The following is a 24,633-nucleotide window of genomic DNA, read 5'->3' as shown; positions in this document are numbered from 1 at the left end:
AAACCGAGCACCTCTTAAGGGTCACATTCTCCGCGGCAAGTATGACCTGCTCGTAGCGTGTGAGCCTATTATTGGTCAAGTGCTGCGTTTTGGTCCTGGTCATCAACAATTCTACAGAGTGTGGAACATGTACCATCAGTGAATGTCCCATCACAATGCTTTCACACCTCTCAATGCTGACACCTATTGCAGCAACGGATTTGAGACATCCGGGCAACGCTGCGGCTACTGGCTCTAAGGTAGCCGAGAAATAAGCAACTGGTCTACGGACACCTCCATGATCTTGGGTTAAGACTGCCAAAGCACAACCCTCCCGCTCACAGCATAACAATGAAAATGATTTGTTGTAATCAGGCATTCCCAGAGCTGGAGCGCGACACAAGTCCTCTCGCAACTCAAGGAAAGCCATCATGCAGTCCGTGTCCCATGGTACCGGATCACTCACATCCTTGTGTGTCAGTTTCTGCAATGGTTTCGCCTTCAGGAAAAAATTGGCAATCCAATGGCGACAGTAGCCAACCATCCCCAGGAACATTCTGACCTCTCTCTGAGTCGAGGGCACCATCATTCTCATTATTGCCTCTATCCTGTCAGGAGACACTTTCCTTTTCCCCTTCTCTATCCTATGGCCCAGATACTGTACTTCAGACAAACAGTACTGCAACTTGCTGGGGGATACCTTGTGCCCATTTTCTGCCAAATGGTTCAACAAGGCAATGGTGTCAATTCTACAAGCATCTTCTGTCTCTGATGCAACAAGGAGGTCGTCTATGTACTGTACGAGAACCCAGTTCTGCGGCAGTACTAGACTCTCAAGGTTCCTTTTCAGCAATTGATTAAAGATCGATGGGCTCTCTGTGTACCCTTGAGGGATACGACACCATGTTAACACATGATCTTCCAGTTTAAACGCAAAAAAGAAATTGGCTCTCCTCATGCAATGGTATCGAGAAGAAAGCTTGACACAAATCAATCACAGTAAACCACTCAGCCTGGTACGGTATTTGAAACAATATCACTGAAGGATTCGGTACCACTGGACAGCAAGGAACAACTATGTTGTTCACTTTTCTCAAATCCTGCACAATCCTGAACTTCCCGCTAGGCTTCTGCAAGCCCATGATCGGGGATTTACATGGACTGCCCATCACTTCCTTTAAAATTCCTTGTCTAATCATGGATTCGATCACAGGTTTTATTCCTGCAATAGTTTCCGGTGTCAACTTGTATTGGGGTGTTCTTGGGAACTCGGCATTCGGTCTCACTTGAATCTTAACTGGCTCTACTCCTTTGATCAAGCCGATCTCCTCTCCTGTAAAGTCCCACACCTCCTGTCGGACTGTATCCCTCAAATCCCAGGGGAGTTCCTCCACCGTTAATGCAGGATACAATTCTATGCACACATGTGTGTTTGCAACCTTAAAGGCCGCATCGTCATCATTGGTTTGTAACTCCACTCCCTTAGGTGTACAGTAGATGGTACAGTTAAGCTTACACAAGAGATCTCTTCCTAACAGACACACAGGGCTAGAACCGCACACCACGAATTGGTGTCTGTCCCTGAAATTTCCTATCCTTACTGGGACTGGCTCAGTCAGTGGGTTTGTCATCCTCCTGTTTGCAACTCCTACAATTTGGATAGTCTGTCCGGAAAGTGGTAGGTTAGGGACTACTGCAGACCGTACAGTAGAACGGGTAGCACCAGTATCTACCAAAAAGGTGGTGGGGTGTCCATCCCCATCAGCTTCTACAAATGGTCCCCTCTGGTCTATCTCCAGTACTGCCCCGAAGGTGCAGTCCTCCTCTCCTGTCAGGCACCGTCCTGTCACTGGGTCAAAGTAATAGTATTCGTCCCCTTCAACTATGAAAGGCATCTGCTGGTAAACCTTGTTCCCTGCCGCAATCTTCGGTGGTGGGGGAACCGGAGCCCTAGGAGCTGAAGTCCCCCCTTTAGCTGCCTTGAACTTAGCTACCGTTGCTTTCGGTGCCGGAGGGGCCTGAACCTCCTCCTCTTCTTCCTCCTGTACCTGGTTTTCTGGGTTATGGGGACACTTGCGTCTCCAATGCCCAACCTCATGACACTGATGACACTTAGTCGTCTTTTTCAAAGTCGCCAGGTCTATCCTTGGCCTTGGACCGTCCTCACTGTCCCTTTTCTGACCACCTGATTTTCTCCCTAATGTTCCATTTCCTGACTGACCCTGTCCTCCCGGTTGCATCTGGACTAACATCAGCTTATCCTTAAGCTTCCTTGTCTTGGAATCTATCTCAAAACTGCAGTACCTCGCATACCTCAGGATCTCGTCCAGAGGCTTGTTCTGCCAACAAATTAAATGTTGTTGTATCATGAGACAGATATCGGGTCTCAGTCCCAGAACAAACTTGGACACAAACTGTCCCATGTCCTTTGGATCCATCACATCCAATCCACTGTACTGCTTGAATATCTGCAATATCGCTCATAATACTCATGGATTGTCTCCTTCGGTTCCTGTCTAGTCCGATCTATTTTCACCCAGTCGATGTCCTGTGGTGGTACCTTAGTTTTCAACCACGTGTTCGCCTGTTCATACTTTACCATCACCCTGGGTGAGGGTCCATTCGTGGCAGCATCTCGGTCTGGCTCCTCTGTGGGCCATTCAACACTGACCTTACATGCTCTCCAAAGGTCTCCTGGAACCACAATGTCAAACAATGTGTTCAGATCAACCCACAGTACTTTTGAGATCTTAACGAACCTCTCTACCTGCTTTTACCATTCTACTGGACTCTCCCGCAACTTCGGAAATGTGTTCGTAAAGGCAGCCAAATCTCCCCTACTCCAGGGCACATGCACGTACCCCCCATGAGCCACCTCCCTCAAGGGGTACGCCTCCACATTCATCAACCCCCCTCCCGGAGATGTCTCAATAGTGCTCCGCTTAACGCTCTTTTTCTTCGACCACCTTTCCTCCCATTAGTCCAGTTGGACCCATGTTCGGAGTCCCACAATCAATTCCCTGATGTGGGTTTTTAATCCGATCACCCTCTTCTCTTCTAGATCTTGGTCCGAATACTGCAGACTATGGCCACCCTGTAATGCTTTCGTTCTTGTCAAATCCACTGTGTACTTGTTCGCTAATTCTGATAATTTCTCATGGGCTGTCCTAGCCCTGCGAGTAACATCTTTCGCTACAAACAACAGTTCATCTGGTTCATAATGTTCTATTCTCTCCAGAGGCAATGTACCTTCTACTATTTCCTCCACCTCTGATTTAAGTCTCAGCACATCAATTCTCCTTGCCTTTATTGCCGCCCTCAATGTACCTTGACTAGAGGTTTCACTAGAGTCCCTCCCTTTACAGTCCTGACTCACTCGTCTGTCTTCCTCGGGTGTGTTATGGGGAACCGTTCTCTCTTCCCCAGCTTTCGCGGTCCCACTCCTGTCTTTTATCGGTAGGTGCCGGTGGTGACGCTCCCCTATTCTCCTCACTCCCACGGTCCCATTCGTGCCTGCTTCCATTAGACGTGCAGTGAGACACCCCCCTATTTTCCTGACTTCCATGTCCACAATCGTCCCTCGACCTGTCGCTCTGGGTATCCACAACCGTCTCCCAGGTTCGCAAATCTGGCCTTAATTCCCTAAGCGACCTTGGCCGTGGTCCTCTCAGGTCCATCGGTCCTCTCAAACCCTCCTGCTCTCCGGATGAGTCTGCCGATGCTGCCAAAGGGGTGCTCCTTTCTATAGGCCTTGGCCATTGGCTCCACCCGTCCGCCACATTACTCCTTCCTTCGCTGGTACTTCTCTCCCTGTCTATTTGTGGCAGACCCTCGCTTTGTGTCTGTTCTGGGTTGTACACTGATACTATGGGACCTATGGTGACAGGTACCGTAAGAGCGTCTGGCAGTCTCTGAGAACTGACCCCCTCTTCACTGCGTACCTTCTGTACCGTAAATCTTCCCACTACTCTCGTCTCTGGGGAATGCTGAGGTGCCCTCTCTCCCTCCACCGAGCCGGACCAGTCCCCTACTGGGCCCAAGCCGCTCTCCATTAGGACGCCACCGTCCACTACAGATGCTTCCCTGCCCATTGCTGGTGCTGGCCTCCCCTCTATCTCAGGATTATATGGAGGTGGTCTCTCCGACAACAGTCTCTCTATCAGGCTGTCGTCTGTCTCGCTGTCGTCATCCTCTGTGCTCTTTCTCTGCGCATCCCCTGCATTGACCAACAACGGGTATAGCCTGTCTACTTCGATGGTCTGCACTCTCCACCTCTTGGCCAGAGCATCCCATCTCGCGTCTTGTACCGCCCTAACTGATCTCTTCACTCTTTCCAGTCTCCTATCTCTATTCGTTTCATAGGCTGCCCTGATCCACGCATTTAATGCTTCAAACTGCGTCGGTCTAGGCAAAGGCCGCAAAGAAGCCATAGTCGCTTTTGACTGGTACAACACCTCTAATATGAACGTTCCGTATCTAGGAAAAGTCAATTCCTCGCTTCCGTCAGTCATCTTACACCAGTTCTCAAGCCACAATATGGTATGCAACCCAACATTCGTGGCCATGTAATGAGCTGGCGTATCCTCGGGTGGAGCCTCTTCCCCACCCCGAGGTTCTAACTTCTTTCCTCCCGTGAAACAATTTCGCAACACTTTTAAGCATTTCATAATGAAAACCACAACGTTTCTTTGTTTACAGTGCTCTTTTACTTCCCGATGACATTCCACCAATCCCAGCGCGGCTTCACACTAACCGCCCTATCCCAGCGCGGCTCTGTCTGACGTCACTCGTTTCGCACTAACCGCCCTATCCCAGCGCAGCTCTTTCTGACGTCACTCGTCTCCGTTTCGCAGCAGTTCCCGTCCTCTCTCAGCTCGTCTCCCGGTCACGCATGCGTCCCAATCATACACTTGAAATGATCACTTCCGACCAAGCAACCACTTCCTTGACTGTACGTCCACAGTCTGCCTGTAATTGTCACCGAACTGGCAAATGTCTGTCCACAAAACGACCGGACAATCGCCTCAACTGATAGGTTACAAACACACGGCAACTTCCGACCAGCGTCCGTTACCCACACATTCACACATTCATTCCCCCTATCTCTGTCCTGTGGGCGATCAATGGTACCTCATGACCCCCTTACAATGGTCGACAATTACTATAGGTGTTCGATACACCCGAACCACTTAAACTCTCCTTGAGTCTAAGATTTTCACCGGTTGCACGCGCTCACAACCTGATCTCCTTTCACACTACAGGCACTCAACTCCGCAAGACAATACAATTCAACAATACAATGCACACCACAATCTAACACGCATGACCCTTTTCATACTCACTCTCTTACGACCTGCTGCTTTCTGCCGCACCGTCACTTTCCATCATTTTCCATGGAACGCCATCCTCCGTCCACGGTCCTCTGGACGCTCATCTCCAGATCTCTATGGGCCTTGGGGAAATCTTAACCTACACTAGATTACCCTCACTCCAGAAGATAAACCATCCTCTGCTACCAACTGGAAAGGCAGGATTATTTCTCTAGAATCAGGATCGCATTCTCCAGAATCCCGTCACAGGTCGACTAGACCTTTTTACCTGTCATAGAGTGTAGAAGGCAATCTATCTAAACAGTTAACAATCAATTTCAACGATTCCCATTGTTTTCCCCAAAGAACCACTGACTAAGGATCAAGTTCAAAGATTTATTACAAAGCCAAAGACAGTTGGATGTATAAACATCTCAGCAAAAGGTTCAGAAGATAAACAGGCACTAATACAAACATAATCATACGGAAGAATCTTAGTCGACTCAGAAATAATACCAAAATCAGTTCAAGAATCATCAGGCTAACAAGAATTGCTATGACCTGAGTTTTAGTATGCATTTGAAAAAGGAATAAATCCAGGTTAATCTGTCCCTACACTATACTAAGTGACATCCCTACTCAACAAGGTGCCCTCCTAACAAAGGTGTCAGCCGTGGTGACTTCCAAAGAAGTACACTCACTTTCTTCGGACTTAGTCTCAGAACTGCTCCCTCATAGCAAAGCTCTCTGCCTGATCAACCGCTTCCTTTGCCCTCATGCGCATCTGCTCTGTCTTACCCTTGGGGTGCTGTTCCTAATACAAAACCCCACAATACAGACGACACGCCCTAAGGTACGCCCCTCTCAAAGGTGTTGATTTTCAGAACTTTCCACTATGGCATCTCTCCATCCTTGTCCGTTAAAACGTCCTTGGGTCCCAGACTCTTCTTCTCTTCAAGTTGCTTCCCTAAATTCCTCAGACACTCCTCCACGTCTGGGTCTACCATCCTAACACTCATACACAATGGGCCCTTCTTCTACAATCTCTACTTAGTCCTTCACCTGCAAAGAAACGCATGTGAATCGGCTCACAGTTTCATAATGTTGCAATTGACTTTTAACTAAAAGCAGCTTTCTCAAAAACATTTCTATGGTTTATTGTCAAGCAAAGCATTTTCAATCGGGCCTACATGATTTTCATGACTAGGCCTCTGCACGTTTATGTGTATCACATCCTAACACGAGCAATACATTTCGTTCTTTAGGCCTTCATCCTTAAAGCAAAAATACATTTTCTAACTTAAGCAATTCTATCACGTTATAAGAATACAATAGTGAATTTTAATAAGGCAGCTAATACAATGATGATCTATTGAACATCTCTTAATTAGTGTAATTCTTCACTGCAAACGACATTCCTAGGTTAATATGGCATTAATGCTTTTCAAAACACTTTACGTTTCTCTGTGCGTGTTTCTAACACATTAATTAGTAGCCCTACGTTACATTTAAACACAATTAATAAGTCCTCTATGTATGTGGGTGCTGACTACTGGTGAATATGATGCACCCCTACAATTTTGTCTTCATCTTAGCGCTCTCTCACCATCATTAGATAAATTAGTAGGAAATTTGGGCTCAGAACATGTGGCTGTTGCAATGGAAGATGACATATTGCAAACTTTTAGCGGGAATCCCTTTTGCACTATATCAAATACCCACGCCTGTTTATTAACTATCCCACCATCCTTCTGTACATTAGAGTGATTAGGGTTATGGGAATGGTACAGAAGATACCCTGTTCTATCTTCTTCAATCTATCATCAACCGAGATCAGTTTTTTAAGTAAAGGGTCAATCATGGCTGTAATTTTCACTCCTATCAACGAGCATAACACTTCTATGTAAAGCTGGGAAGATGAATGAACTAAGTGGGCTGTACTAGTAGCGTGATCTACAATGCTATCAGTTTGATTTACTACGGTCTGATGGACACCTGTTTTACCAATGGTGGCTACCTTACGTTTAACTGTTCTTGGGGGTAGTGGATTTGATTGTACCGGTCCACGACCTTTCCTTTTTTTTTTTTTAGGGCAGTTCTCCACCCATACCCCCATTAAGCTTCTTACCCCTAGTGGTAACCATGGACGTGTTTATTGGAAATTCCTGGCCATGTAAAATGGTGGAATTGATAGCACTAAATCGGGATTTGTCATGTGGGGCGGAATACTATGGGTTTCAGGGTCGGTGGTGCGTTCTATTGGTTGTACGAAAGGCTGCATTGTAGAACTACAGCTACTAGTTGGAATCAGGGGTTAGAGCGATAGCCTGAGCACCGTCAATTCAATCTTGTGCATCAATGCGGATTCTGCCCTGCTTAAAAAGGCATCTAGAGTACCTACAACCCCAACACCCAGCTTCCGTTTGCTCATATTTGTAGAACCCCAACCTGCTAAAATACACAAATATGGCTAATCAACAATACTCAAGCAGACAGAAAGTTATATAACACAAGCTTACAGTTCAAGTGTCAATGGTATGGCCCAGCCTGGCCTCCTCTGGGCTCTGACGGACGCTGACGTGCCCGCCCAGGCGCATCCCGCGCACTTCCCGCGTTGCGGGTGCCCACGCCCGCCTTTTGAAGCGCCTCCTGTCGCTTCCTGCTTATGTGGGTGGCTGTGCGTCACAGAAGGAATTCTGGGTACTGTAGTTCCGCTTGATGCGGCAGAGATGGCAGCAAGAATGCCACAAACAGCGGATGCAGTTAGGAGGAGCGTTGCAGTCTCCTTACACCGATTTCGGGCATCACAAGAATTGTGGTAGGTAGACAGCACTAACGGGACTCGGTGAGCGGGAGCCCGGGGTCGCCTCTTGAAGCCCCTCCTGGCGCTTCCTGCTTACGTGGGTAGCTGTGCACCACAGAAGGAATTCTGGGTACTGTAGTTCCCCTTGATGCGGCAGAGATGGCAGCAAGGATGCCACAAACAGCGGGTGCAGTTAGGAGGAGCGTTGGGGGCTCCTTAAACCGATTTCGGGCAACACAAGAATTGTGATAGGTAGATAGCACTAACGGGACAATTTATCACAAATGGTTCACAAGATCTCAGACTTGATGTAGTCTTTAAACAACATGATTCTTGTTATTCATAGTTCATAAGAAAACAGCACATGTAGAGCAAACATATGTTTCGCTGTAAGAACACCGCTTCTTCAGGGCTGCAAAATAACAAGTTAACAACTTCAATCATTTGATTCATCCAACTCGTTAGGCGGTGAGGGCTAGGAGGTGTTTGTACGGGTGTGTAATACTGTTTAGTTGATTAGGTCATTCATCCTTAACTTTCAATGGTACCACCGCCACTGGGCCACTAATGTACAAGAATTCATAACCTATCCTTGAAGTAGCGCATCGGTTCACAATGATCACAAATCTATTATTCAAGTAACGTTTTGTGCAAAAAGGTTCATAGGCAGTCTTTGAGGAATTTCAAACTCTGCGGTTTGTTTAATTGTTAGATCCACACAATATAGTAAAAAATTAATCAGGCAACACGTTTATGTTATACAACTCTTTCAATGCCTTTTGCTGCACCTTCCTATTCGTGGATGAGTGCTATATTCTCAAGCTGTGCAATGCAAAATTTGCAATGCTTTCTCCTTTACTATTTACTTGGGTCTCTTTTCTAAATCCTCTATCTTAAACGTAGGTCTCCATTTTGGTCAATCTCTAGTTATTCTGCTTATTAAGGTAATCAGTCCTTCAAATTAGTCAATTAGCAGTGAACTACCACGTGTTAAGTGAGCCATGTCCAGGATCTGTGCTTTTGACTTTCTATTCCCTTGAAGCATGTGTTGGGTGTGCCAGCAGAGTTCTTTTTTTAGATCTTTTTCTGAAAGGTAGAATTTGGATATGAGAAAGCTTTTGTGAATTAATCAAAAATGTGCATTATTGATATTGTGCAGAATAGTAGTCCACACCAGAATTCAAAGGTTTACTCTGACATTGAGCTATTGCCTTTGGAATGTTCTTGGCTTGTTAAAGCATGCTTTCCTGGCTTATGCTAACAAGACCTCAATTAGGCCTTAATGCCGTCCTGTTCAAAATGGCTGTTACATTCACTGTTATTATTTCAGCTGCAAGTAGTCAAGCAAGTCATGTTTGTTTATTTCTGAAAGGCCCATGTTCTTGAAGAAGACATAAGCTTGCAAAGTTAACATGTTTTAAAGCATCTAGCAATTGCACGCTGCATTACATTCGACCACAATGGTGCACTGTTGTATATGTAGATAGTTTGTTCTGACACATCCGGATGAGATTCCGTCAAAAGGGCTGAATCATTACACATGTAATGGGTTACTGTATAGATGGTAGGGATGCAAGAAGATTTTAAAATGTTTATTCTGATTTGTTGAAAACGTATTCTTTTTCGAACACAACAATGATTTTGCAGTTTACATGCTTTTCTATTAAGAAAGTTCCTATGTTATCCCTCGATTTGGGGGATGAGCCAGAGACCTTTCATAAGCCACTAGGGATACTGTACGATTACATTTTTTACTGATTGTGCTTCAAATGTTGGACTTAATCTTTGTTAGGATTTTGCCTATTATTCTGAAGTTTCCTTTTACTGAGACCCTTCATGGCAATTAATGTCTCTGCATTTAAAAACGATGTGCTGCATTTGCACTTTACTGTTTCTGACTTGTATCATTTCCATTTTTGTAATAAATGTTATACATTTCTAAATTCTGCCCTAGAATTCACTTATTGAGTCAGTCCTTTCTTATTTGACTGTATTTTTGACATGCTGATTTGAACCTTATCTTGAGACACATTGCTTCACAAATGCCTCTGAAATTGAAATTGAGTTGAACACTGTCTGTCCCTGATCCACCCAACCAGTCAACGTGCGTTTGAGGTGTACAATTTTAAGGGACAGCGTGCCCACAGTTCAGTCATGATCATAGGTCAAGAAAACTGCAGCACACAACATGTCAGGTATCGCCCCTGTGTCTCCCCACTGGCCATTCACCTTGTGCCCTCTATTGCCACACCGAATGCTCTATGATGGATATCTCTGTATTATTGACTCAATTCATCAGCCTCAGGTTTCTACAGGGTCTGAAGCCACTGCTCATACGATGTGAAGGCAGTGGTAGGAGAGTTTAAACCCTTTTCAGTATGTTTGCCAATGGACGATGGTCACAGGGGAGTCCTAATGTTCTCCGCCTACGGAGAGCTGCAACCTACCACGAAAAATGCACTCTACTAGTTTCCCTCTGTCATAGCCACATGCTCCCTTGGCCCTTGGATTCCCACAAGCCTTTTTACAGCAACACCCATCCCCTGTAATGAAGTCCCACCGATGCACTAGGGAAACATGCCACCCTATAACCTTTCTCCTACAATACTACCCTGTCTCACCTCAGGCCTGGTACCTTCACATGCCACTGAATAACCACCTAGGGCTTGTTTGGATGTTTTTGCAGTACATATACATGTGTTAATGCACCTTGATCCCTGTAGTGCATAGCTTCTCGACGTTCTTATTGCTGAATTACATTTTGGCCACATCTTGTGAGAATGCTTATGGACAAAGGTTCATGGAATAGTTTCACAGTCTCTTGGTTGTCTGCCTTTCCCTGACAGCAAAGGAACTGACAGAAAATGACCCACATGTACCTGCAGCTGCTGAAATTCAGGAAACTCCGTATGGCATCCGGTACAAGAGCTGGATTGTTGGTCGGGGAGCTCATCAAATAATGGAGCAGCAATTTCAACAGCAGCAACTGCAACAGCAACCTCGCCTAATCCAGAGAATGGAATCTGGCTATGAAAGCAGTGAACGCAATAGCAGCAGTCCAGTCAGCATGGATATGTCATTGTCTGACAGCACGAACAGCTACAGGTAAACACGTTTGTCAGTCACCCTTTTTGAATATGCTCCCTTTACTGGTATAACTAGAAAGATAATGAACATTCTGAACTGTGGATCTTGTTACAATGACGAATCTCCAATTTAATCAGAACAAAGTTAGATAATGCAAGCTTTCGAAAGGCCATGCTGACAAATGACTGCATTGGTGAAAGCCCAAAAGTAATTATTAAAATAATGTTGATTTTACTAATTAACATATCTGGCCTCAGTATCCAATTAAGAGTCTGGAAGGACAAACATGCAAAATGCTACGTTAGTATTATAATTTTTATGTTAAAGACAAGATCAGGTAGAGGTTTATGTTAAGGGACCTGCTAATGGTAGTTTGTCTTCAGTATCTATGGCACCCCAGCTGGAGATCAGACGTAAGAGGTGGTTAGATCAGGAAGTACAGGAAATGGGGATGAAGAAAGAATGTGATTGAGAAAAGGCATCAAGAGAAAGAGGCTTTTCAAGGAATATAACAGAAGAAAGGTGTAAACGTGTTATATTACTAATTAAGCAGTGGCATATCAAGGGGAGGTGCGTGGTTGGGGCGGTGCACCCCGGGCGGCATGAGTTTAGGGTGCGGCAGACAATTAATTTAATTCATCCACTGGGCTGCATTCTATAGGGCGTGAGCACTACTATTTCAGATTAATCCTGATTTTTTCTAAAATAGTGTACTTTGTCATTGTGTATGATGTATTGGTAAATTGTTCAGTTTCTGGACAAATTAATTAACAAAAGAGCTAGACCACCGTGTTTCTTCTTCAGTCCAGTATCATCATTACAGTTGTTGCCTCTAGACCTTTCTCACTTAGTTCCCAAGCTTTGTTGTGCCTCCACTTTTTTCTCTTTCTTTATTTGTAAAGCTACAATGCATACTTAATTTTCATTTCTTTAACGTGATGTTGTTAACATCTTGTAATAGACACTTGCATCTTCTATAAAGGATACACACCACCACAATTTAATTCAAATAAATCGTACTGTACTTTTTTCGAGTATTTTCAAAATGTGAATTTTTTTTATTGTGCCTTATCAAAATGTTGTATTCGACTGAGACGTGATTTCATATGTAATGGATATTATAGGAATAGTAAGTATTTATGACATTAAATCCTGTTTTAAGACCCAACTGTTTAATAATGAAGTAAAGTTGCAATAATATTATCTTGACATAGTAGGATAATAGGAGGCTCTGAATGTCAAGTAGCTTTTGGAATTGTTGGATCGTGTAATCTTGTTACATTGCAGGACATTAACCATCTTGACCAGTTTAGAGGTTTATTAGATCTCATATCTAAATTCTCTTTCACTGCACTTCACAGAAACGTTTTTGTCCTGTCCTTTTACGACTGCCTATATGACTCATTTAATGCTCGTTTTGCAAGATTCCTTGCTTGTTGTAGGTTCCTTTCCTAATCTGGGCACTTACAGCTCAATGTTTAGATTTCCCCATATGGCGTGCTTGCATTTTGCACGCGATAGACATTTTAATTCTTTAATTCTTTCTCTTCTAGTGCAGCGTGGTATTATTTTAGTTGAAGCACATGTACACAATATGTATTTTATTCTCTTCCATTGTTCACATTCCTGTTAAATAATGTAAAGGCCGCTCCTCAATATAATACGCTTCAAGATTTGTTTTCATGAGGTTGATTGTTTGTGCAATGACAAACTAATAGCAAACATGCACTCATGATGTCGTCTTTTCCTGCTTTCTGTTGGTGAATCTGTGAAACACCATACGCCAAGCCATTTTGTTTTAAATGTAGCGCCAGTAAAAAACGATCACATCTACAGTCCTCTCAGTCATAACATTGATAAAACATCAGAATCCCGAGTCTTTAGTTAAATAAAGTTGTGAAAATTTCCAGGAAGCATGACGATCACCCAATGCCCTCACATTTGGTCTGTAATGCTCACGTGGGCTGGCATGTAAAATAAGTCATTTAAACATTTTTAAATACCAGTCGCATATTTTACTAAACAAGCTCGACCATCTTCCTGGAGATTCTTCCATATACCCTCCATCACACGTCATAGGTGGAAATATTTTTGAAAAACGGTTCCATTTTGTAGTCCAATCTTTCCATTGAGGTAGTTCAGAGATGGTTGGGGGTTGGTTCCCATCAGTTTCCCCCCTTTAATCATTCTCCTTTCATCACCTCTTATCTACCACGGTCTTTCTGCTTTGCAGTCACTTGCATTTTTAGGGGATGGAGGGGATAAGCATCCCCTCCCTGTACCACTATGTTCTTTGTTACCTCTTCCCCCCTATGCCTCGTACACCCCTTGTTTTATGCCCTGTCTCAGTGATGGATGGTCCCGGTTATTTCCATTCTTAATTAGGGTGCAGCATCTCCTACTCTCTTTTAGGTTCTGGTCTTTACTTTTTCACCCCTCAAATGCCTGGCCGCTATCTGCTAACTGTAGGACTGCTCATGGTCTTCAGCAGGGGCAGAGCCAATTCCACCTGGAATTCTAACCTAGTCCTCCATCCCACCCACTGCCAGCCTGTGCCTGCTCTCTTCTCCTCTTCATATGGCCCTTCTCTTTCTAGGTCTCTCAGGTCCTCCTTTTCAGCTTCCCCCTTGGTTTTCTGTTTCTTTGCCGCCTCATTTCTACTATGTGGGTATCAGGCCATCCACACAGTGCTTTATCCTAGTTTATGCACCTGAGGCTTTGTCTCTCCTCTTGTCACAGTCCCAGGCTCCCTCTTCACTTCCCTCACTTCAGTTGGCCTCTTTTCCCCATTGATCCATCCTCTTTACCTCATAGATCCATCCTCTTTACCTCATACTGCTTGGTAGTCACCTTGGCTCATGACATGGGTTATGTAGGTACATCTCCGGCTGTGGGCCACTTCCCCTTAGGCCTCTTTTCATTAGTTACTGTCTAAACTTGTGTTTCATGCTTTTTGGGTATTTTTCTTAAGCACCTCAGTGGGCATTCACTCCATTTATTTTGGGAGATAGATGTGGTCCCTTTGTGCTGGATACTGTTAGGTTTAGCCAGGCTTTTTCAGGATGTTAGCAAAAGCATGTGCACCATCTTGGCTTGGCTGGCTTACCCATGCTCTGCTTGAACACCTAGTTAAATTATGGTGCAGTTTCACCACCTGAGCTCTGCCCCACAGAAGCAATTAAAAGCATGACCAGTGAAGGAAATCCACACAGGTCTTTTGCATAAGGGGATTCATGTTGTCAATCATAATGTCTTTAAAGCCCTGGTTGTCATGGACATCCAAATACTTTAGGTGCTCGGGGACCCCTGTGAAAGTGTATCAAACAAGTGTTGATTTCCTTGTATGATTCTTCATTGACAATACCTCGTTCTTTGCCCAGTTGATCCAGTGTTCTTTACAGAGTGAGAACGTTCAAATTCCATCCATCCTTTTGGTTACTAAAGAAGCAGGTTGTGGTCTAGTGAGGAGAGTATTAACATATTACTGAATATTCTGTTGACTGGGCAGTTCTTAATTTGAGCTGGCGTGGGCCACAGGCACTCATTTTTAGGAACCAGCAATTATTTTTCTTGATTGGACATTTCCTGAGAGCAAGACACACAAAACGAAAAGGAGGAGAAAGAGAAAGACAGAAGCACCATCACAAAAGGAGAAAGTAGCAAGAGTGTGATGAAGGGGCTGGGAGTGTCTGGTAGTGGATTAAAGAGGCATGCGGCGGAATCAAGGCTAAGCAGCCTTACTATTTGGCATGCTGAAATGTAATTCCGCCGGCTGCGAGCTTCTCAGCAAAGCTTTGGTCACCAGCACTCATTCTTTTACAAACCAAGCATTAGGACTGGGAGATGTTTCAATACATTTTTATTTCTGATGAACAGATTTTATTCATTTTGCATAGAGAAAACCAACAGGTCACACCAGTAGCTTGTCTGACAAGACTGTACAGCATTTGATAAAGGCATTGGCTATCAAATGACACACTACAGGAGCACAAAACAGCCGCAGCACCCCAGTCTTCAGACGGGACATTAGGCTAATTGGCCCAGCTACTTCTCCCAAATGTCACCATGTTTAAGGGGACATCCCCTAGCCTCGTAGACCTGTATTTCTTGTTGTATGCACCAGTCCATTGCAAAAGGTTACGTGATGTGGGATATTTTCAGCTAGTGGCAGTGTTGCACTTGGCAGCCATAAGGAACGTACCCTAGAAGGACAAATAAGCCCTTGTGCTCCCAGAGCCATTGAGGACTCACAACAGAAGCAGTCAGCTTTCCCACCACCGCATATCAGAGCTCCTTAATCCTAGGACACAAACAGACCATGTGATAGAAGCCGGCTGAAGCATCACCACAATGAGGCAAGTGGCTCAGGGAGGAGGCCTGCTCCGTGTAGTCTAGCTGGTGAGAGATAAGCACTATAGAAGTAGTACATTTGAATCCATCACAACCTGGAAGAATTGCGATAACCTGCGACGCCATCAGTGCGTCGCTCCAGTCATCGTCCTCGAGGGGACCTATCCAGTTCTCCCACTTGGTTTTGAGATATCTAAAGTGCCTAGAGCATTGACTACCAAAGTATGGCATATTTTGGAGATTCCACCTTTGCCCAGATCACCCATGAGTTTAGCCCCCAGCGGGTTGAACTCAGGGACAGAGTAAGTCTGTGAGGCATGAGACTGAAGAACGTATCTCAATTGAAGGTATTTATAGAATTGTGGTTTAGTAAGGGCATAAGTGGTTTGGAGTTCTTGAAAAGACCGCATGTCTGTCCCCGACCAGACATTGCCTTTAAACCATTCGTGAATTACTTTGAGGTGAGAGGCTAGATAGTAGAGGTAGAGGTTGTCATATTCAGGCCACTCTCGTATGGGTCACACTGGCAGTTAGCAAAGGCAAGACGGAGCCTGCATCCGTGTTACAGGAAGAAGGCTGTGATCCTGTCCAGGGCCTGAAACCATGACCATCCTATGAGGAATGGCAGGTTCGAAAAGATGTATAGAAACCGCAGCAGGATCATCATTTTATATATAGCTATGCAACCCATTACGCTCCGGGGGAGAGACTGCCATTTAGCGTGGTCGCTTTGGCCCTCCGTGCCAGAGGCTCGAGATTAGGGGACCAGGGGAGTTCAGGGTGTAGGGCTACCCAGATACCCAGGTATTCGAAGCTGAGTTTGCAGATAGGAATTGTCTCCTTCTGCCGGCAAAGCAATCTCAGGACAGGCCAGAGGCACCAACTCTGATTTGGAGGGGTTCTTCCAGAGACCCAAGGCCTCTCCAAAGTATTGAAGGAGATTGAAACAACAAGGGCCACTTGTTGCGGGGTCCACTAGATAGAGAAGGAAGTTGTCTGTGTATATGGCTCAGAAATCCTCGTGGCCATCACTCAATCCCACCCATGTAGTTAAGAATTAGTAATGATGAGTTGTGCCGGTGGGTCTATTTCGAGCACAAAAAGGAGGGGGGGCAGGGGGTAGCCCTGCCTCATCCCTCGTCTAATAGGGAGGCTTGGGTGAGGACACCATTGATCTGAACCCGTGCTGTGGGATTGGAGGAAAGGGCCTGTACCATCCTCAAATGCAGCCCATACCAGCAGTAACTGGAGGTAGCCCCAGTCCACCGTATCGATATCCTTTTCAAAATAAATAAAAAGTAAGGCTAAGTCAGAAGGCAGAAGAGGATGGTAGGTCAGGACAGGGTCAAGGCGACTCATGCTATGATCCGGCATAAACCTGCATTGGTCCAGCTGTATCAATGTGTGTAGGACTTCGTTGAAATGGGTGGCCAGCAGTGTGGTGGCAATCTTAACTTCCTCCTTGATGAGAAATATTGGGCAGTAATCGGTGCATGCAGTGGAAGTATGTTGTGTTTAGGGAATCAGCACAATCATGGCGATGTCTGTATCTGGGGGAAAGGTGCCTGTCTGTCTCACTTCCTTATAGAGAGCCAGGAGTTGAGGGGTCAGGATATAGCAAAATGTAGTGTAGTATTCTGCTGGAAAGCCAACGGTGCCAGGGTCCACTGCTGACAAGAGCGCACCTTTATCTTTGGCCGAAAAGGGCTCGACCAGTCTTCTGGCTTCAGTCGGGACAGTTGAGGGAGGGGAACATCATTGAGGAACTGAGTGGAGGAGTCTGCGTCTCCACGCGGGGGGCATGTATAAGCGATGAGAGGGCAAATGCTGATGTAATCTCAAGGAAGGTATGAAAAGAGTTACCGTGCTCATCAATGATTTCAGGCACAATTCTCGTCGCGTGTTGGCAGCAGGCTAGCCCGTACAACAGTTCCTACCTTTGTCCCCCCACCCATAGATTCTGGTCATCGTGGCATGCCACACATGTTTGGCAGCTTCCAGTGGTTGAAGGTGAATTTCTTCATATAGGAAACCCAGTTGTCTGGAGGTGTCACCACGGGGAACTGTCACAAGGCTTTTCTCCAAATGGAGGGCATGCTTCTTCAGCTGAGTGATGTGGAGGGAGTGGGCATGTTTCTGCATCCGGATGCGCCCACTGGCAAAGATCCTTACAGTCTCTTTACTGGTGGCCCAGAGGGTGAGAACAGATATGACAGAGCCTTCATTACTGTGAAAGTATGCTTGGAGTTCAGCGCCCAGGCCCTGAACACAGGATCCGTCCTGGAGATAACATGCGTTGATGAGTCACATGGGACGTAGACCATACCTTGGGGACTCAAGGTAGATGAGGAGAGGAATGTGATCAGATACGCCTCAGGAGGGAATCTGGGCTTGTGAGATAGTGCAACAATCGAGGGTGGGAATGAAGGCAAGGTCTACGGGTGAGTGGGTGTGATGTGTTGCGGAGGTATGTGTGAACTGGCGACACCGTGTGTTCCATATCCTCCGACATCGCAGAAGCTAAGGGTGGTGGCCCAGTCAGAGAGATAACGAGCCCTTGAGTGCCTAGAAACAGAGAGGGGGACCAGTGGTATAATCTTTTGGGATATGAACAAAGATAATATCAGGGAGTAGACTAATATCTCAAGCAAGTCAGATGTCAAGTACAATATAATCTTTTAAATCATGTCATTAATGAAACATATGTAGACAGGAGTCTTGATAGTTCTTGAATTCAGTTATGTTGCTTTTATTTTCACAATTAGAAGAATGAACACATGCATCAGCCCAGCCAACACGTTTCGTCCGTAAAAGGACTTCATCAGGGTTAAAATATGGTGTGGCATCAATACCAATGGAGCAGGCCTTCTGATCGAGCGGCCGGCGGCTAGATGAAGATAACCATGGAAGTAGGAGGTGGGCAATAATAAGGAAATTCGACCAGATCAAAGATCCGGCATGTTGCGATATCCAGATACAGCTACCCGCAATGGGCGTAATTGGTGATTTGTAGGATGACAACCGGGAGTCCGGTGTAGAAGGGAGCTGGAACCAGGCAGTTGAGGTGAGCAGATGTCCTGGAAATGTGCTACTATGCTATGCGCTCAGTGGCTGAGAGTCAGACATTATTGCCCACCTTCTACTTCCGTTCCATGGTTATTCTCATCTAGCCGCCGGCCACCCGTATTTCAGTCCTGATGATGATCCCAGAACTTCTCTTGGGATCGAAATGTCGTTGACACCTGCATCTTAACTCTATACTATAATTCATTATTTATGTGGAGTACAAGATGTATTTCTCATTGTGACTTTTGCATATTTACATTTTCCTTCCTAAAAGTCACTTTTAAAGTCACTTGCCTCTGGTAAGGAAATCGTCTGATTTCCCATTCCCTGTCACGTCTAGCTCACTCGCTTTCTATATTTTGTTGTGTGCTTCATTATTTGTCATTTAATATCTTGTCAATTAAGGCATAAACAGAGCCAATCTCTATTGTGATAATTTGTCTACAGTTGTTTTGAATATCGAACCCAAAGGGACCGCTGTCTCTTACAATTACTACTACCCTTGGTCCCTTTCTGACCCTAGGGGTTTCCTTGTTTCTATTTTTTGTACCAAGGAAGTCTATGGCCACTCCTTCCTATGCACGTTCAGGAAGATTAGACATGGGTAGTGGATGTTGGGTCACCTTAGTGGAAAGTCAATTGCATAAGTGACACTCCTTCAATTTCCTCTCAGCCTTCGTGTCCAAGCGAGGAAATCACACTCGATCTCTCAGGGCTCTTTTGATGGCAACATTGCCACAATGTTCCTCATGAGCGAGTTCAATTACATGCTGTCTCAGACTCTTGGGTATGATAATCCTGGAGCTTCTTAGCACAGTGCCTTCTTTAGTGACAGAAATTTCATCTGGCACATTTCGATACTTTTGAAATTCAATATTGTCACTCAGAGATAGAACACTTTGTCTCCGTGATTGCACCGAGATAATGTCTTTAAGGACACACATATCTTTATCTATATGTGTAGTGGCAACAATCTGTTCTATGGATAAGGCCGCTGGTGTGCTTGACCTTAAATTGAAGGTGATGTATTCCTCATTGTCGAGCTCTGCCGCATTATGGGGAATCATGAGAAATCATCTGCAGGATTTTGGTTCCTGCCTTGCTTATGCACAATTGTATATTCAAACTCTTGTTAACGCAACCCCCATCTCTCAATGTAAGGGGGCATCTTGGTGTTTGGATTTCCGAATATGGTTAGCAGTGCTTGGTGGTCTGTGACAATCGGGAAATGTTTATGTAAAGAAACATATTTAAATGTTCACAGGCCCCCACCACAGCCAGACTTTCTTTTTCCAGCTGGGAGACACTTTCTGTGTCAGACAGAATTCAACTGGCGTACGCCACATGTGTCTTTGAGCATGTCTTTGAGCATTTGAATATCCGTTATGCTGAGAAAGGATTACTCCCAACCCGACCGGGCTTGCATCATCTGTATTCTAAGTGTGTATTTTAGGATCACAGTAGGCCATCTCAGTTGCATTTTCAATTGCATGCTTTATTCTTTTGAAGATTTGGTTACATTGAGAGGACCATCAGAACTGAAAATTTTGTTTGCTCAGGTCTCGCAAAGGGGCCCTCACTGTAGCAAAGTCATGAATGTACCTTTTTTTTCTATTTGTTTATTGAAGTTTTCAGTATCACACAGCATAGTTGCATAACAAGTCTCTAACCTCATAAAGAGGTTAGTAGAGAGTGTTTAGTAATACATACATATATATATTTTATATATAGCTTGTGTGGTTCTCCTTTCATTTGGTCATTCAAGAGGTTATAATCTGTTAAACCAAGCTGCTTTACACTCATTCAAGACTTAGTCTGAAGGCTGCTCTCCATAGCGACCACTAGGATAGCTTTCACTAAAGGTTGTCTTAAACCTATTCATCAATATAGGTTGTTTGGACTGGTGCAAGGTGCCCACTATAACTGGTGGACAGCATATACCAGGCCAACTTCTCACACAGAAGTTTGCATATTTTTATGGCAGTAGCCCCATAGACTTAGTGCCTTATTATTATAAATGTCTTACTTCCCCCGACAAAAAAAACATGCTGACTGAAAGAAAATTGGTTTATTCTGCCTCCTTTATTTCCCAATTATCAAAACAAGGATAAAGCTTTTGGAAAGACAATGTTGATTTAAAATCTATTTGGGGAATGAAAGATTAGAAAGGTCAAGGCAGTGAGGCTTTGTTTATAGTGTGTCTTATGCTGAGACAACTGATTTTTCTGAACAAGACTAAACAACAAACATTCTGCCTGGGTTTGACTAAGATAAAGGATTTTAACACACTACTAATTCCCACATTTTGAAAATTGGCAAAAATTCACACATTTTACAGAGAAACAGCTGAACAGTATTCTTCAGAATGCTACATATAATTCTTCACATTCCAGTCTAGAAGGCTGGCTAGTGCGGCTGTTAGATGCTAATGATTGTCATTCATGTTTTTTGAACAACATGAAGGGTTTTGGAATAAACAGACCAGACCCATGTTATGTGCAAACACAACACTCAGGAGTTGTCACAACAAACAGCTTGTGAAAGGTATGCCTTCAATAGTTTCAGCATTCCAAGTTAGATGAAGTGAAAAGACACTTGACTCTCCTTTACAATGACATGGATATACAGGATTTTTATTAGGTCCAAGAAAGCCATGTATGTCATAGAGCTTTGGAGGGTTTTACAGCAGGAAGCTTCTGAGCTGATAGCACAGTCAATACAAGGGAGTATGTTGACTTCACAAATTCTGATTTTGGCCCCCAGATGAGAGATCTCTTACACAGAGGCTGACTTAAGCATTTACATCTCCCCTGACTGTACACCATATGCCATGATTGTTGAGAGTGTTCCCCCTTCTCCCCCCGCTGGATGAAGGAGCCTCAGACAATTGGATAGGTTAAGGTTCAAGGCAGTGCAGGAAGAACTCAAATTGGTCAACAGACCTAGTGGATGACATCATAATGGCCCACAGAATGGACTGGTTAAGCCCTTCTCAAACAAGGAGACTGATTTGTGATTTACTTTAAAGACCCAGGCCTGGAAATATAAAAAAAAATGCAAATGTAACGAGATTGCTCCTGCAGCAGATGAACTTTGCACCATGTAACTGCAGCAGGATCTGTGCTCTTCCACTAGGGTTTTTCTACCATCCATACTTTCCCCTAGCGGGTAAGTTAATGTAGTCTTGGGGCTGGCCTTCCTGTCTCACTGCTCCCTTTGACCACTTTGCCCACCTGTAATTGTTTTGGTCCCCTTTCAGGCTTGTTAGACATTGACTGTCTCTGTTTCCTGATAATGAGCCTGTAAATCAGGAGGCACAAGTGACAAAGGTGGCTCATAATTACATTTGTATTACTAGGGCATCTAATGAGCTACTTGGTTGAAGATCATGAATTCCAACTGGCGCTTGATCAACAAGATGATTTATCCTTGATAATTCTCGGAATAGCTGGAATTAGTCCCAAACGTATTAACTCTGAATGGTCCTCCTTTATAGGGAAGTATGATGTCTGTCTATTTCAAGAAACATGGGTGGTGGAAAAGGTGTTTGTAAATGGCTTTGTATCATATTGTGTGGAGGGAAAGCCCTTAATAAAATCTGGGGGGGCCTGCTGGGGGGGGGGGGGGTGTTGATTTTGGTAAAAAATAATATTGCATGTTCACATACACTACTGGAAATAGAGTCTCCTGGTCTAATGGGCTCTTGCTTAAATTTCCCTCTGGGATGACTATGGCACACTGTTTAGTGTTTATGCTAGATCAGTACCTGTTTACAATGACAATGACTGTCCGGACAATGCTAGCTTAATTTAGTGATAGGTTCCGGCAGCAAGCAAAAATAATAGTAGTGGGAGATTTTAATGCATCTTTTGAGCCCTCCCCGTTTATCAGTGTCAGTGTGTTAACTGAGCACGAAGATACGCAGTGGGATATACCTTGTCTATCTGGTAAACCCCAATACCACTTTTACAATGCAGCTTGTAACCATAGTGGTGGGTTGAGCATTCAGAGCTTGAAGTGGGTAAACTAGCTCAGACCAGAAAGATCATTGTACTGCCAGAGGCACTCCTATGTATTTGGACCACGTAATGACCTTTGACTGCCATTGTTTTAATTGATTTTATGTGTTTTAACCCACATTGCACTTGCATTTCGTTTCTCCTTATAGCTTCAGAGTTGGAGTGTTTGATTTTTACAGCCTTGCAAGGAACAGAACGTTTGGGAAGTGTGTTTGTAAGCATGAGAGAGAGAAAGGTGTGGCATGCACTTCTCTGTCTTGGAGTGTAGTGTTATAGGAAGTGGTGCCCAAATGTGGATCATGTTGCACATTGGGAAATGAAGTATGTGATGCTACTCTGCTACCAGGAAACTGATCCAGCGCGAGACCAATACCTGATCAGGGATTAATACTCAATAATATCACAGAACAACAGCCCATACACATTCACCCAAATCCCTGATGCGCTGGGGTCAATTTATATATGTTCAATACATTTCTTTCTAAAATCCAGGTATGACATTTCAAAATTACTTATCTAATTTATACATCAACTTTCCTGCTACTTGGTCGATGAACCAATTAGTTGAATAGTTGATGGTAATGATGATACTATCTAACTAACCATTTAGTCAGCTAAAATAATCACAGACACTCTATAGGGTTAATACGTTTTATCTCAATATGATCAATAGATGGTAAAATGCTCAATGCATACAGTCACAAGTGCAAACAATGAACACACAAAGGGAGAGAAAACATCAGCAATTCAGATAGAGACAAAACTCATTAAAAAAATACATTATGCATGAAAGAGTGGATAGATTAAGAGACAACAGTTTCAGCAAAATCAAATGTGAAACAAACTATATCTTTAGTTTAAATCTTTATTTTCCCGTTTTCACATACAATAATCAGGAAACAATGCTGAAATGGGACATTGTTAAGAAAATCATCACATGGCAGACATTTCATAACATCAGTGATACAGCATTTGGCAACAGTACAGCAAGTAATTTAGGCCCAAAAATAGCTAAGGAGTGCACAGGTAACACAGTTCGGTATTGTTGATCAGGAGTGTCTTGATACAGCTGTGCTTCGTAGGTTAAGGCATGTACTATCACCAGAATCTATGGTAGACAAAGAATTCAAAATAATACAGAAGTGCAAACATAAAACACATTAAATAGCCAAAATCACCCTTTCCTATCGCATTGCATCAGCCAATCCCTTTAGGTACAATGCCATGTTCAATTTTAGTGCCAGTGACACTGCATCTCTCGGCGACATATGCACGGTACGGACCCCGTATGTCTTTTGGGTGGGAAGAGTTAGGCATTAGCGAAGCGTACATTTCACTATTTACATAACAATAAGCTAGGCTGCTCAACCAGGCCTTCAATGATGGAGCTGTCCTTCTGCCCCACACCAGCGCTATTTCCTGCTTAGCCAGCAGGAACCCAAGTGCAGCAAACCTCCTTTTCTTTTCGGGAAAATCAACCATGTAACCCATGAGTGCGATCTCCAGGATGGGGGTTAGGGACAGGGAGGTAATTTCGCCTGTACTTGCTCCCAATACGGCTGTAGCTTAGGGCATGTCCACGTTAAATGGGCAAAATCCGCATGTGAGGCAAAGCACTTCAAGCAATGGTGGGGACTAGACGGGTCTACTTTATGTGACCAGGCGGGAGTGTGATATATTCTGCGAAGGAATTTAAAATGAATGAGTTTGTGCCTACTATTAAAAGATGTTTCCTTCGTGGCCCTACAGCACTGTTCCCATTGTTTATCCGATATTTATTTATTTATTTATTTAGGAAGTTTTCTATAGCGCTGTCAAGACCCGGAGGTAGCAGAGCGCTTTACAGTAATAGAATGACAAAAATCTGTATAAACATATGCATAACATGAACATGAACATAACATATGTAAGGTATAAGCATTCAAAGGGTGACATTGTAACCGGAACATGGGTGAGTTGCCGAGCTTCTTTGGTTATGGGATTCACTGTAGTCACATAGTTCAGGGGTTGCTTGCTGACC

At 44.2% G+C, this 24,633-nt stretch overlaps 1 protein-coding gene across 2 annotated transcripts in view; it reads left to right on the top strand.

The window, feature by feature from the left end:
* The window catches only part of USP54 (ubiquitin specific peptidase 54), a 1,809,222-nt gene that overhangs the window by 972,310 nt on the left and 812,279 nt on the right, over nt 1-24,633 (top strand). For both annotated transcript variants that reach the window (XM_086922134.1, XM_086922133.1), the window contains exon 14: nt 10,938-11,196. In XM_086922134.1, the coding sequence (XP_086778260.1) occupies nt 10,938-11,196 (259 nt within the window). The remainder of the gene's footprint in view (nt 1-10,937; nt 11,197-24,633) is intronic.

This window comes from Lissotriton vulgaris, chromosome 5 (genome assembly GCF_964263255.1).
Source record: "Lissotriton vulgaris chromosome 5, aLisVul1.2, whole genome shotgun sequence".
Classification (NCBI taxonomy): domain Eukaryota; kingdom Metazoa; phylum Chordata; class Amphibia; order Caudata; family Salamandridae; genus Lissotriton; species Lissotriton vulgaris.
The sequence above is the reverse complement of the archived record's forward strand: the minus strand, read 5'-3'. Positions and strand labels throughout refer to the sequence as shown.